The 13,886-nt window shown below is 32.8% G+C and overlaps 3 protein-coding genes across 3 annotated transcripts; 1 reads left to right on the top strand and 2 right to left on the bottom strand.

The window, feature by feature from the left end:
• Window positions 1-717: 717 nt before the first annotated feature.
• On the bottom strand, window positions 718-4,884 carry LOC106709596 (cleft lip and palate transmembrane protein 1 homolog). The gene is made up of 3 exons (XM_014501428.2): window positions 4,699-4,884; window positions 1,363-2,983; window positions 718-1,095 (listed from the first exon to the last, which is right to left on the bottom strand). Exons 1-3 carry the CDS (start codon window positions 4,807-4,809, stop codon window positions 920-922), a joined length of 1,908 nt encoding a protein of 635 aa, XP_014356914.2. The 5' UTR covers window positions 4,810-4,884; the 3' UTR covers window positions 718-919.
• Window positions 4,885-7,076: 2,192 nt separating this feature from the next.
• On the bottom strand, window positions 7,077-11,893 carry LOC106709586 (exportin-1). The gene is made up of 4 exons (XM_014501415.2): window positions 11,766-11,893; window positions 8,467-11,455; window positions 8,123-8,266; window positions 7,077-7,508 (listed from the first exon to the last, which is right to left on the bottom strand). The coding sequence occupies exons 2-4, from the start codon at window positions 11,356-11,358 to the stop codon at window positions 7,362-7,364; spliced, it is 3,183 nt and encodes a 1,060-aa protein (XP_014356901.1). The 5' UTR covers window positions 11,359-11,455; window positions 11,766-11,893; the 3' UTR covers window positions 7,077-7,361.
• A 352-nt stretch (window positions 11,894-12,245) lies between these two features.
• On the top strand, window positions 12,246-13,140 carry LOC106709566 (uncharacterized protein KIAA1143 homolog). Its single transcript, XM_014501391.2, has 2 exons — window positions 12,246-12,404; window positions 12,566-13,140. Exon 2 carries the CDS (start codon window positions 12,598-12,600, stop codon window positions 12,991-12,993), a length of 396 nt encoding a protein of 131 aa, XP_014356877.1. The 5' UTR covers window positions 12,246-12,404; window positions 12,566-12,597; the 3' UTR covers window positions 12,994-13,140.
• Window positions 13,141-13,886: the final 746 nt, after the last annotated feature.

Consider the following 13,886-nt stretch of genomic DNA (forward strand, 5'->3'; position numbering starts at 1 on the left):
TTTTAATGCTGTAACACTTGTACAGAAACATCCCTGTCAATTTTTCAAGGAGAAAATAACAGTTAAAACTGACGATAATAGTAACAGTAACTGTTTACAATTGAAGTCAGAATAGCGATATTTACTTCGGCGGTAGGTCCAAGGTTGGTACTTAACATCGGTATTGGTGCCGCTGACATCAAAGCCTCTATAAAGATGAAACTGATCAGTTACTTTCATAGATTTAACTGTTAAAATTAATAAAATATTTGAAATTAGACATTGAAACAGATATAAATGAAAACGTTTCGCCAAACTGATCAACGATAGTGAAAATAACTACATTATATGAACCAGACGACGCGTTGGTTCATCAGTTGATTTTGTGTAAAAATGGTGAGATGTTTAATGCCCCTATTTAAAAGTAATATATTTGAATAGCTGCCAAATTCGGAAAATGTGTAGTTTAAAGTATGAGAGATCGAGTCATTATGAAGGTACATAATAAGAGTGACCAAATCGATATAACTGCTCTGATGGGATAAAGCTTGAATAAACAGTAAATAAGACGTCTTCGGATATTTTTTTTTGACTTAGTAACATGTCTCACTTCTTCAAATATAATATGTAGGTCAAATATAAATTAAAATTATTCGATTTCGGATTATTCTTAAATGTCCATAAAAATGGTCAAATTTTTAATACCATTAAATATATTATTATAAATTGAAAACAGAATTAAATTAAAATTACACAACATTTTATTAAGGTTTAATACAAGATTATGTGCAGGTCAGTTGCCACAACCCACACTTCATATATCTGATGCACAAGGCTACAACAATATAATTTAAAAGACAAATGATTCTACTTCTAGTAACTTTTTAGTTACAATTTTTTTATAATTTTTACTAACTATCAAAAACTAAACAAGCACTGTTTAATCATTCTTCTTGTCACCAGGTTCTTGAGTTTCACCTTCAGAAATTGCCAAGTTACCATTTTCAGATTCCTTCTTTTGCTGTTCCATTTCTCCAGAAAAGCCAAATTCATTGACTCTCTTGTGATCAACCTTGTAAATCCAACGCTGGTATAAGAAAATGAAGAACACAATATCTGAAAACAAATATAAAGTTATATGAATCGACAAGCAACAAACAAGACAACTAACTTAAGTAATTTTAACAAAGCTGTGCATTTGTTAACACACTATCCATACACGTCTTATGTAAAGTGTAACATCTGACGTTTTTTTAGCGGACACGGGATCTAGTGTGTGATCACACTACTACCAAGTTGCCCATGCAACAGGGGATTTTACTATGTACTATAAAACAATAGGTGAACCGTTTTCAATTCTCTTTTAAAAAAAAAAGATCTTACCATCTCTGAAGCAGCCCAAACGGTACATAGTTGGCATTTTAATAACAAATGCAAATATATCATCAATGAATGTATTGAGGAATTTATATGTCATCATACGCCATGGCAAATGTGCCACAGACTTCAATTTATAGTTGATGAACAGCTGTGGTGTCATCATAATAAAACCAAATGTCAACAGATATCCATACATCATGTTAAGAACAAAAGAGTACCATCCCTTGTGCTCTTGGTACAAGAGTGAATATACACCATAACCAATTAGCAGAGGGAAGCAAGCCCAACTTAGATATCTAAAAGCTAACATGTCATATTCTTTGGTACTTGATTGAATATAGGAACCTTTGTCTTTAAATGTCATCGTAGGTATTCCAAATATTCGTTTCTCTCTATTCAATTTAACATCCATTACTTTATTAATTTTCCAAATTTCAATCAGTAAGCCAATGAAGCAAGAAATTCTGACCATAACATTAGTCTCATTGTCCAAGACGTAGAGAAGAACCACCGTTGATTGGAAAACATTAAAGAACACCGATCTAACAGAGAGTCCTTCCAAAGATTGTCTATTGTTCCAAAATTGAATATCATTTTTGAAAGCAAGCAATTCAAATATTGAGTGAAGTACAGACACAGATATGGTCAAAGCAAGTAAATATGGCGATGTATCCAAAAGCAATTCCTTTACGGTGTCTTGTTCTTCATCCTGTTCCTCAGCTCCTAACGCAGAGAACACACTCAGTTTATCTCTCATTGCTTGAGCGGTGTACAACTGCCATTTGAAAAGGCTTAATGGTTGATAAGTCAGTTGCAATTGAAGTTTGGTTGTTGTTTTATTTATAGGTACGTAATCACGCATCATATTCCAATAGTCGTTTAAGAATACTGCAGGCTTGTAAATTTTACCATCAGGCAAAAAGTAAATGAACTCATCAAGTGGTGGCGGCACACTACCCTGCACCCAGTTAGTCTGGTCAGTAACAAGATTGATTGTCAAGTTAGGATGCCAATGTGATACAATCTCTTCCTTCATTGTCTCTGCTTTTTTTATTTCTTCTTCCGATTTTTCTGTTTGCCCAGTTAATAAGTTATGAGTTTTTAGGTATCTCAGTTTCTTGTATTTGTTCAACATTTTCTTGCCATATGTGATATGGGCACCAGCATAATTGTTTTTATCTTTTGGATTTGGTGATTTACCCGAGTGTACTATATAAGTATGAAGGTAAATAGAGCCATTATTTACAAGTGTTTTTGAAGGTGATATTTCTGTTGTAAAAGTGTATGTGCCATCTCCATTAGGACCACCATACCAGTCACCGTAAACAATACCAGTTTGCTTCCAAATAAACTGTAACTCATCAATGTTGTTCAAAAATTCTTTCTCAGATATATAACAATACATATCTAATACTGTCCCATTAGAAAACATATTGATAGCTGGCACACGAGGCGTGCCAGCAGGACTCTTGACATCAGTTTTTGGTGAAAAAGAATTATGGAACATTGATGTAATAAAATATAGAACAAGAGCTCTTAAAATAAGTGATTTAGTGATTGCAAAGAATGATTCCAGTTTTGTTGGCTGCATGCGACGCCGTTGTTCATCAACTTGTGCATTGAACTGAAAAAAATATAAAACAATCATTAACATACTAGCTTTTGCACGCGAATCCGTCGGCGCGGCATAAAAAAAAGGAAATGGATGAAAAGTATCCTATGTCCTCCTGGTTTGATTAGGTTAGACCACCAATTTACAGCCAATTTCATTCAGGCATTCTTGAGTTATAAATAGAAGAATTAACACAACTATATGTATATAAAATGTAAATTAAACGTGAAAATGTATTATTATTATTAATCTTCACATAATTAATCTAAATAAAGACTAGCTGTCGCCTGCGACTCCATCCGCGCGCAGTTAAAAAATGGGGGGGGGGTTATGAAAAATAGATGTTGGCCAATTCTCAGACCTACTGAATATGCTCACAAAATTTCATGAGAATCGGTCAAGCCGTTTCAGAGGAGTACGGCAACGAAAACTGTGACATGAGAATTTTATATATTAGATAAATCATAAAAAATCTTTTTTGACATGTTGTAAATGCAATGAATAGACTGATTGATCTTCCTACCCAACATTTACTGTTCAAATTACAACTTCTTATTGTAATATATTTTTGGTGTTGTTTCTTTGTTTTTTCTACAAATTTTAAGGTTATTTTGTGTAATTTGTTAATTTTTTAATAAATAAAGTAATTGACTCCACAGTTTTAGCGTTTAATCAACTAAGACAACAAAATTAATTAAACAGCAAATGTAAATCATTCTTATTTTTGAGTTCCGTAAAGCTTATGTACTCAGAATAGTTTATTTGCAAAACTGATAAAATAGTACAAGGTGACAAAGTAATTCAGTACATGGCATAGTTTACAAAATATATGATCTAAGGTATTAATTATTTTATAAGCAGATATAATTAGTTTAAATATCTGGGTATCAATAAAATCTAAAAAGTCAACAAACTTATTATTTATAAAATCATATAAGAATTTGAATTTTTTAATGAGCATCTGTTTATAAAAAGCCATAAAACTTAGTGGATCCAAGTAAAAAAATACGTAACTACTTATTTTGGTACACATTTACTAAAATTTTTCAGTTAAAATCATGCAAATTATCTACTTTCAAAATTATGGTTTAAAATTAAATGAAAAAAAGAGTAAAGTTCATGACTTAGGATTAAACCACTTTTAAGGTAAATCACAGCCTCAGCTTAGGTGATTAACCAGGTGTATGATTATATTTTAAAACAAATTTCTTGGGTAAATTTCTTCTCTGAGTTTTTCCTGCAATCAGTCTTATTTACGATTATAAATACGTCATAAACCGTGTAAGTACACCATTTCCTTTATAATCTTACCAATCTAGTATTATAAATGTGAATGTATGGATGGATGTTTGTTAGAAGGTATCTCTTGTATTGATCTCATTGAAATTGTACATGTAGAACACAGGTTGGAAGAACACATAGGCTACGGTCGCAGTCACGGGGTCTCGGGCGACAGCTAGTCAATCAATAAATAAATTACTGAGTAAATGAATACCTTTTTTGGCCTTTAATTTATTTTTGGTTCGCACTTATGCCTATGTTTAAATTAAACAACTTAGTAAAAATAAATTGAATGCTATAATTATGACTACATCCAAGGATTTGTCAATAGATATAATTATTAAAATAATGACGGAGCAAGAATTTCAATCTCATGATTATATGAATATCACGATGATTTTGTTCTTAACTGCGAAAATCTTTTCATTTTGGTCAAAATTACTTACATCAACCTCTTCAGTATTCGGTGTACTTGATTCGTTGTTTCTGTTATCACTAGAAACCAACCTATTTTCTCCTGTATCACTTGCAGATACTTCTTCTTCCACGTTAGCCATATTTTTCGTTTGATTTAACTTTACAAAATAAAGATAACCACAACTGAAAACTTAGTGCATTCAATTATATTGTAATTGTAATTGGAAATAAAATCAATTGGATTTTTCATGCCTTCATAGTGGTTAAAGAATTGGCTGAGCAAATGGCAAGTAGGGATGTCGTCAATTCTACGAACGGTTGATTCAAACTAGTTCAATTAAACTAGTTAACCGTTGATCACCGTTCAACATTTCAACCATAGATCGTTTTTCACTAACTAGTTGAATTCAATGTTTTCACATTTCCTTAGGGTCTTTGTCTATTGATTGTATGATTAACTACTTCGACCAGTTGAAAAATGACAAATTAACTTCTTCGTTTCGTTGACGCTAAAGCCGCCAGTGACCATCACTAATGGCAAGCACTCAAAACTCAAAACCAAATGGCATCAGTGTTACCAGATTTAAATTAAAGGTTTTTGTTGCTATGGATACTAGTCTATATTATATTTGTCTTTTTTTATAAAATACAGAAACGTCTTGTAAATTATTAACCCTCGGAATCTTAATATATATATTTCTTGTGTGCGTGTGTATGTGACTGAACTCCTCCTAAACGACTGGACCAATTTTGATGAAATTTTTTGTGTGTGTTCGTGGAGATTCGAGAATGGTTTAGATTTACAGTTTTTTTTTTTTTTTTTTTTTTTTTAATTCCGCGCGAACGGAGTCGCGACCGACAGCTAGTAGAAATATAATAATTAATGCTTACTTATCATATATGTTAATCTGACAAAACGGTAATTAGTAAATACTATACTATAAATTCAAAGAAATTTGGGAAATCTGGTATCGTCACAAAGTGGAATACCTTTTTATTAAACAAACATTTCTAGGCTTACTACTACGTATATAGGTTTGATATTATAAACCAGCGGTCGCCCGCAACTTCGTCAGCGCAGGATTAAAAAAAGTAGTCTATAATATGCCCGCGTGCATCAGCTGTGTTCCTTCGTCAAAGTCCCATCAAAATCCGTCCACATTTCCAGAGATTTCCCAGAACAAGCGAAAAAAAATTAAAAATAGGTTTTTCGTTGTCGATTACGTTATTCGTCGTACGTCGATTACATACGAAATATGTGTGTTTGAATTTTTTGTACCCTATGTGTTCTTCCAGACTGTTCTACATCTGTACCAAATTTCAAGATTCGTTGTGCCGTTCCAGAGATACCTTCAAACAAACATCCATCCATCCATCTAAACATTCGCATTTATAATATTAGTAAGACTAGCTGTCGTCCGTGACTCCGTCCGCGCGAAATTGAAAATAAACTTAATAAGTAGGCTATGTATTCTTCCAGACTATGTTCTATATATTTGCCAAATTTAATCGGGATCCATAGACCCGTTCTGGATACCTTCAAACAAACATCCATCCATCCATCCAAATATTCCCATTAATAATATTAGTAAGAAGTAAGATTATAACTTTAAACACATTATATCAGACGATACGTAAGCATAAGCAGTGGAGGTATTCAGCATTTCGGTTTGAAGGGATGAAGGAAGAAAAGAATATTTACCACCTAATACTATGAAAAAGAAGGAAAACATCGTGATACAGCCTTCACTATGAAGAAACCAATCTATACTGGGCCAGCGTGGTTGCCTAATCACCCTTAGCTTGGGTAGGTATTGAGCACCTCAATAGAGACACATGTATGAGCTGAAGACAACATAATGTAAAAAATACTCTGATAAAGTATCGATCGCCTTTATTTTGTAACATAATCATTGAAACACAAATTCTTATATAACTGTTTATTGAAAACACAAATTGAAAGACAGTTAAGCGGACCCAAAACGCATTCGGAAACCCACCAAGAATGGTTATATTACTAAACCATTATGAAAGTTAGTTCAGATAACATTTAATAATAAATCATAAGAAAAAATGTTACTAACAGCGATTCACTTAAAAAGTTTTTCCTAGAACCTACTCGATAATACTCAGATTCTGTAGCGATTATGTTGCGAATTCCACACTGGTACCATCACAGTCATCTTCTATTAATTCTAGAATATTTGACAACAAAAATTGTTAGTGTTCACGATTTTCTTCAGGCAAACATAGACTGATGTGAGTTCCTGTATATCTATGTTTAATAAAGGCCATTTGATTTGTCTTGTGCTAGCTCCACATACCTTATTTGAAAAGACTTGTGTTGTAATCTTTTCACTTGCATTCATCATCTAGCATTGTTCCAAGCGACCTTTGTACAACTGGCATAACAAGGTATTGTTAAAACTGCACAAGGAGCAGATCAATTTAATGACAACAGTCCACTTAACACATATTTCCCAAATGTATTTCCAGCAGAATAATTAAATCTCGATATTCCGAATTTTTTAAAAATAAAATTTGGTGCAAAATTTTTAACACAAAATTATTATTAATCATATTATTATGAATAAAATGTGCAATTGTTCTTATTTCATTTTACTACAATATTTATGCTAAATGTACTGTTATTATTAGCTTATCAGACCTGAACACTAAAGTCTACTTGACGTTAATCTTGCATTTCTTCCGGCAATTCGTGAGGATTGAGGATGCCTGGTACAGACAGTTGCACCCTTCGCTTCTCTTCTTGCGCTTGACGAAGAGCAAACAACCGCTCTTCTAAATACAGGTCACTGTCATCTTCACCGGTATATTCCTGAAATTTACATTTTCTTATTTAATATGAACATGTTATGGAAAACCAATCAAGTTAAAATCAAACTCAAACCTTTGACTAGAAACTTAAAAAATTGTTGAATTGACTTTTTTTCTTTCAGTTTTTAAACACTACATTTCCCGAATTTGGGAACATTTTTCATCAACATTTTTCATATTGGTTAACATTTGCGTCACGCACACTAATCACATTTCTAAAATCGTCGAACTTGTATGAAACCCATCTAGACGTAAAATATCTATGTTTGAACCTAACACCTTACTGGTGTTAAAAAATAAAACATATTGTTAATACTACACCCAATTAAGCAGTGCCTCATCGTTGAATATATATTTTATTACTAGCTTTGACCCGCGACTCCGTCCGCGCGGAATAAAAAATAAATACGGGGTAAAAATGATCCTATGTCCGTTTCCTGGTTCTAAACTACCTGCCCACCAATTTCCAGTCAAATCGATTCAGCCGTACTTGAGTTATAAATAGTGTAACTAACACGACTTTCTTTTATATATATATAGATTTTCGTTTAATGTTATGGTTATGGCTAATGAGTTAAAAACTAAATTTCAGTAGTTGACTTGATGAATACTTACACGAATCTGAACTAGGAAATCTCTTAGATGATCTTTAAATGCTGGAATATCTTGGTCCAAATTAAACAATCCTTCCACAGTTATTTTTATTTGATTATCAGACAGGTGAGGGAATGCAGTTTTCAGTAGATTTGCTACATATTCCTGAAAGAAAATGTTTATTTTTTAACCCATATACTAATAGACTTTAAACAACCTAAGTAGTAGGAACTTAAAAGAATTATAAAATACTACCATAAATATAATAAAAATATTTTTTATAGTAAAAATGTAAATGAGCCCAAAGTAAATGTAAGTTAATTCATACATGCCTTAAAAACAATAAAAGTATCAATTTTAATTACCTGTATGTACAGAACGTTATCTGGAGTAGGTCCCAGAGGAACTGTGACCCGGCCAGCCTCCACCAAGGAGAAAATATATGCCAAAATAGTGGCATGCATTGTCAGGCCTGCACCATGTGATGTGTCTGTGACCACACTGAACACATGTTCTAAAATATCACACAAATACGTCTGGTAGAAGCTCTGTGCAGCTTGAGGATGTTGTTCAACATTTTGGAGCAATCGGAATAATATTTGAAGACCAGTATCGGCAACATTTCTCATTGTATGTTTAAATGCCCAAATTATGGAATCCAAAACTAATTTAAACTGTGCTGGTGGTATACTCAGGAATGCTTTGAAACAATGAGTATTGACTGCTTGCAGCAGCAAGAAGAATTCTGTTCTATGCTCTGGATATTCTTCAAAGTCTTTGTTGATCATCTCCAAAGTACATTCAAAAACAGCATCAAAAATTTTTGGTACCTCAGAAGTAATGTGTCCTCCGAGTTTATACACAATAGCAGCCATACAAGAGAGTACCTCAGGTTCTCTCGCATCAGGCATAGCTGTCCTCTGATAGTCTAAAAGAACAGCATCAAGAAGAGGTGGAATGAAATTTTCCAACACCATACTATTGTCCGTAGATCGGGAAACCCAACTTGCTATCAATTTTAAAGTCTCTTTCTTTATTATTCTCATGTTCTTAATAAGGGGCTGTTTAGTTACCGCTACACCATTTAAAGTGATAGCTTGACTGATATTTTCAGACATAACTTTGTAAACATTAAGCATGTCTAAATATATTCTTCCAAGTTGTACAACATAGGGATGTGCCAATGCACGACAAGCACGCACATTTGTCTTAAGAATACTTACTAGCTGTTTGACAGCTTCAGCATCTTTTAAAACATCAACATTATGTGATGCTTGTGATATTATGTCATCCCATACCTGATTAGGAAGAACCATGTACCTTTCAATGAGCTGTTCTTGAGCAACCTGGTCTACCTGTGCACTTATCATGTAACCAACTGCTTCATACACCGTCTGTACTTGCAATGGTTGTAAATCACAAATTATAGAGCTGATTGTACTTAATATTTCTTCAATAAATGGACAAGCTTCACCAACTTGGGTGGTGACAAAATGACGACGACATTTTAACGCGATTTTTATGAAAGTATCACAAGCCATATCTTGAACACCATCATGAGTCTCATGCATAAACTCAAACAGTTTGTTTACAACTGTTTTTAAAAATTTCCAATGGGCTCTTAAGAAGCGTGGATACTGCCCAACAACATACATAATGTTACTGGCAATTATAGCTTTGTTATCTTTACCTTTTTTCTGTTCACATAACCCCAAAAGGTCTTTAATCACAACAACTAAGAATCGCTTTTCATCTTCTTCCATCATGGCTCCGGATATCGAACCGATAGCCCAACAAAGTGTATTAAGGTTTTTCCAAGACCATTCAGCTCCATTGACTTGATTTTGTAGTTTCTCTGTCATAATACGTTCTGTATCTTGGTAATCTAAATGAGTAAGATAAACAAGTGTTTCTCTCATGTTTTTATATAAATTAATTGAATCAGTGTCCTTCATAAATTCTCGGACAACTTCACCATTCTCATTTTCTACTACAAGAACTTCTTCTGGTCTTGCCATTCGAGATATCATTATGTAACGAACACTGCTCAGCACATCGGCATATAGTGCTTTCCGTCCCATGTTTTTTCCAAGGCTATACAATCCACCTGAATGAGAACATGGTGCTATCTTGTACAAGTCAGTGGCCAATGCATTCCAAAACTCTAAACAAATTTTAAAGATCTCTACCTCTTCTACTTCTGATATCAAAACGAGGTAGCGAAGAGCATCCATAAGGGTATTGGTTAAACCTCTTCGCTCTATAAGCTGTCCATGCTCTTTTAAGTAAGTACAAAGGAATAAGGCCAAGTTTTGTATAAATATTTGTTCCTGATCTCTCCCATTAGCATAAGCTTCTCTTATGTTTGTATTACGAGGCAGCATTACCTCCAGTTGCTCCATTGTTTGCACCAATAGGGCTACAAATTGATCCTCATAGTTACTGACAGTCACACCAGCTATCTCAGTCAAACAACTTAATGTGACATTGCGGAACATTGGAACATTCAGAAACTTAAAGATTAAAGTGCTTATCAATTTCATTTCAAATATGTAGCCAAGAGGAATCCAATTCAAAAATCTTAGCAGGGTATGCAGAGTAGCATCAACCAATGGTGCATTTTGTGAATTTTCCAGAACAAACTGACAAAGTTGAAAGATTTGGCTAAATTCAGAACACATAGTGTCTTTGAGATGCTTAGCTTTTGTTTGAGTGAGTTGACCAGTACTGAAGACAAATACTTCTTCACTAAGCAGCTTTAATATCACCATGTTATTCTGACAGAGACTCTCATTTGTTTTGGATGCCCCAACTATATCACTTACAAAAGTCTCCCAGTTGTGTGGCCATTCCCTTTTCAAAACTTGTATTAAAATCATGTTTAGTTTTTTTAAATACACTTTGTTATTTTCCATGGTTACTGGGTCCGATGAGTTTTTAATTATCAATCCAACGATGTATTTTTTGATACCTTCACACTGATTCCTTGGCAAAACTTTCCATCGTGTTTGTATTACCTGCTCCAAAATTTGTAAAGCATAGTATTTAGTTTCCTGATTCTGAGAATATTCCAGTATTGTATCAACACGAGTCCAAGCATCTGGATGCTCCTTATGTGCTGTAAGGATGTCTTGTGCAATACGCTGTTGTTCTCCAACAGAAGAATATAAGCAACCAACAATATTATCCAGCAAATTGATATCTAATTTTTGATTAAAGTCCAGTAGCTTGGTGGCTTGCTGCTCTAGTGCTGACATTTTTATGCTTGTATTAAATTTTGTTTTGATTTAAAACCCTTTTGTAAAATCAAAAATTGCCTGAATTATTCACATTCATTCCATATAACATGACATACTGAAAGAAATAAACGTACAATTAGAAAGGGCAAAACAAGCTATAACCTATAAATTATACTTATGTGACTCCAAAGAACATTGATAATCTTTAACATGGAGAACTCTTCAAAACATAAGAGTTGTATAGTTTAGCGACATAAATAAATACTTATTCAAATAAAAAAGCATCATTAATCGAGCACACACCCCGTACGATTATCAATGACGTTTTTATCGAAATGTACGTTTGGGTTCTAAAACGATTCCAAAATATTTAACACCACATAATCATTTAACTTATATTATTTATTATACGTGATATAACTCACCATCAAATCTATTTTGCGGCGTAATAAACCAACTGCACTTCCATTCACACTAATCCGTTGTTTTCGTGAAGCTTGAAAAGCTAACATACATGTCGTCGTTAAGTCTATGCCCAAAGCATAGATTATTGTTGTCCATTGTGTAATGTATGACCGAGTAATAAAATTACTAAAACTAGGGATATTTTAAATGCTATTGCTTAATTTCGAATACTAAAATGACTAAAACTAAGGATCCAAACTAAAAGTAAAATGAGTCTTCTGTTTGTAAATAGGTTTCTACCCTTTGGTTATGAAGAGGTTTGGTAAAAAAAATTAAAAATTAAAAATTTCACATTAAAGGAAGTGTTCGGCAGGAGATAGATAGATAAAGAATCTAGCAAATTTTTCCTATAAAACTGAATTCATTGCGTGCAAAGGCATTAAAAATTATTCTTTTGTACTTTTTTCTTTATCTACTCTTTGATTCTTATTATACGTACAAACTTCGCATGTTATTGATATTTTCTAGGATTTTCAATCATTCAACATTAGTCACATAAATATATGATATTATTTGGAAATTTAACAACTGAATTAGGAAGGTTTAACACTTATATGTGTATAATTTAAACAACTTACAACACTGTTAATATTTTAAATGTAAGTACGAAATTAAATAGTAGAAATCATCAATTGTTTATGTTATAATTCGCACTGTGGGTGAATAGCCCTTAGCCCCTGAATAGCCCTTTTTCATTATTTTTGAATTGATTCCGTATTAAATTATTATTGACAATATTTAAAACAATATAACTTTTTAGAATAAGCTGCGCTTCGCTTTCGGAAACGCAAAATGAACAGAAAAAGAAATGTAAGCTACATCAAACCAGAAGACCCTCATTTCCTTAAAATGCTAAAAAAGGAAGCAGGATATGACGATACAAATCATAAGTTTGATAAATTGGAAAATAGGGATGAGGATTTTGTTGATGACGAAGAAAGTGAGAAACCTCAGGTTGTTGTTTTGAAAGATGGAGATCTTACTGCAGAGGAGGCAGAAGTTGAGACACAAAGATTAGAGAAAGAAAAAAATGAAACTAAAGCTGATCTAAGCCAAAAGGTTATTTTTCAAGCTAAATTGAAACCCACAATGTTACCTGACAGTAAGTGTCAAAAGAGAAAAAACAGAGTGAGACAAAAACCTAGTAGCCAACTTTTGTCATTTGCAGACGAAGATGTGGGCGAATGAATATATCTAATGTAAAAAAGATAAAGAAATACATTCTTGGTGTATCTCAATTTTTTCAAGAGGAAACTTGCACTTATTGCAGCTAAATATGTAATCAATTTTGAATTCTAATTATATCACCATAGCCATAATTACCAATATCAGTGTTGTGTGTAGTTTTAAAATTTGTAATACTTCTATTATTCCAAAATAAGATGTTGATATATTTCAATTCAGTCAAAATAAGCAGTTTCTCAAATTCATAATGTAAGATTATATGATCTTTAAATGTGTACTTTATAAAATGTATGAATAATTTTTGATTATTATTTTGTTTTTCCATTTTGACAAAAATATTTTAGCCAATGAATAAAAGCAGTTGATTAACATGTTAAACATTAAGAATATTCAGATGTTATAGGTTTAGGACATGGACATAGAAATTACATCAGAACCTAACTTTAGTCAGTTAAGCCAAAGTTTGTAGGTAATTGTGACCCTAGGTTCTATTTCTACTCTTGCCAAATTCCAACCAGTATATTTATATTAATATTTTTGGTTAACCCGTCTACTCTACAAGAAGAGACTATCCAAAAATAATGTAGGGGTAGATTTAAAGAAAACTAGTTGGCTAGGGCAAGAACAAGATGTACAGACCAAGCCAAAGTCACATGGCGGTGCCACAGTGGGGTATTGATAAACAAGCAATTCAATCTGTGTCATTAGTGTGGGAGTGGTGTACAAAACAATCAGTTTGAATTTTTTTATATATTTGATATATAATTAAAATTAACAACTTTTTATGACTAAATATTTATTAAGTATACTTATACTGGATTGGATTAACTTAAAGTATTAGATGATATGTTTTTTCCTCCATCTTCAAGACTTTTTCTTTTCTTAGGTTTAGATTT

The sequence above is a fragment of the Papilio machaon genome, chromosome 7 (assembly GCF_912999745.1).
Source record: "Papilio machaon chromosome 7, ilPapMach1.1, whole genome shotgun sequence".
Classification (NCBI taxonomy): Eukaryota; Metazoa; Arthropoda; class Insecta; order Lepidoptera; family Papilionidae; genus Papilio; species Papilio machaon.

Bases quoted from the DNA above. Each gene is read 5' to 3' on its own strand.
- LOC106709566 (XM_014501391.2), top strand. From the start codon at position 12,598: ATGAACAGAAAAAGAAATGTAAGCTACATCAAACCAGAAGACCCTCAT.
- LOC106709586 (XM_014501415.2), bottom strand. From the start codon at position 11,358: ATGTCAGCACTAGAGCAGCAAGCCACCAAGCTACTGGACTTTAATCAA. The intron at 8,267-8,466 runs GTAATTAAAATT...ATTTTCTTTCAG, and splicing joins ATAACGTTCTGTACATACAG to GAATATGTAGCAAATCTACT. The intron at 7,509-8,122 runs GTAAGTATTCAT...TGTAAATTTCAG, and splicing joins ATTTCCTAGTTCAGATTCGT to GAATATACCGGTGAAGATGA.
- LOC106709596 (XM_014501428.2), bottom strand. From the start codon at position 4,809: ATGGCTAACGTGGAAGAAGAAGTATCTGCAAGTGATACAGGAGAAAAT. The intron at 2,984-4,698 runs GTAAGTAATTTT...TATTTTTTTCAG, and splicing joins CGAATACTGAAGAGGTTGAT to TTCAATGCACAAGTTGATGA. The intron at 1,096-1,362 runs GTAAGATCTTTT...ATTTGTTTTCAG, and splicing joins TTTGGGCTGCTTCAGAGATG to ATATTGTGTTCTTCATTTTC.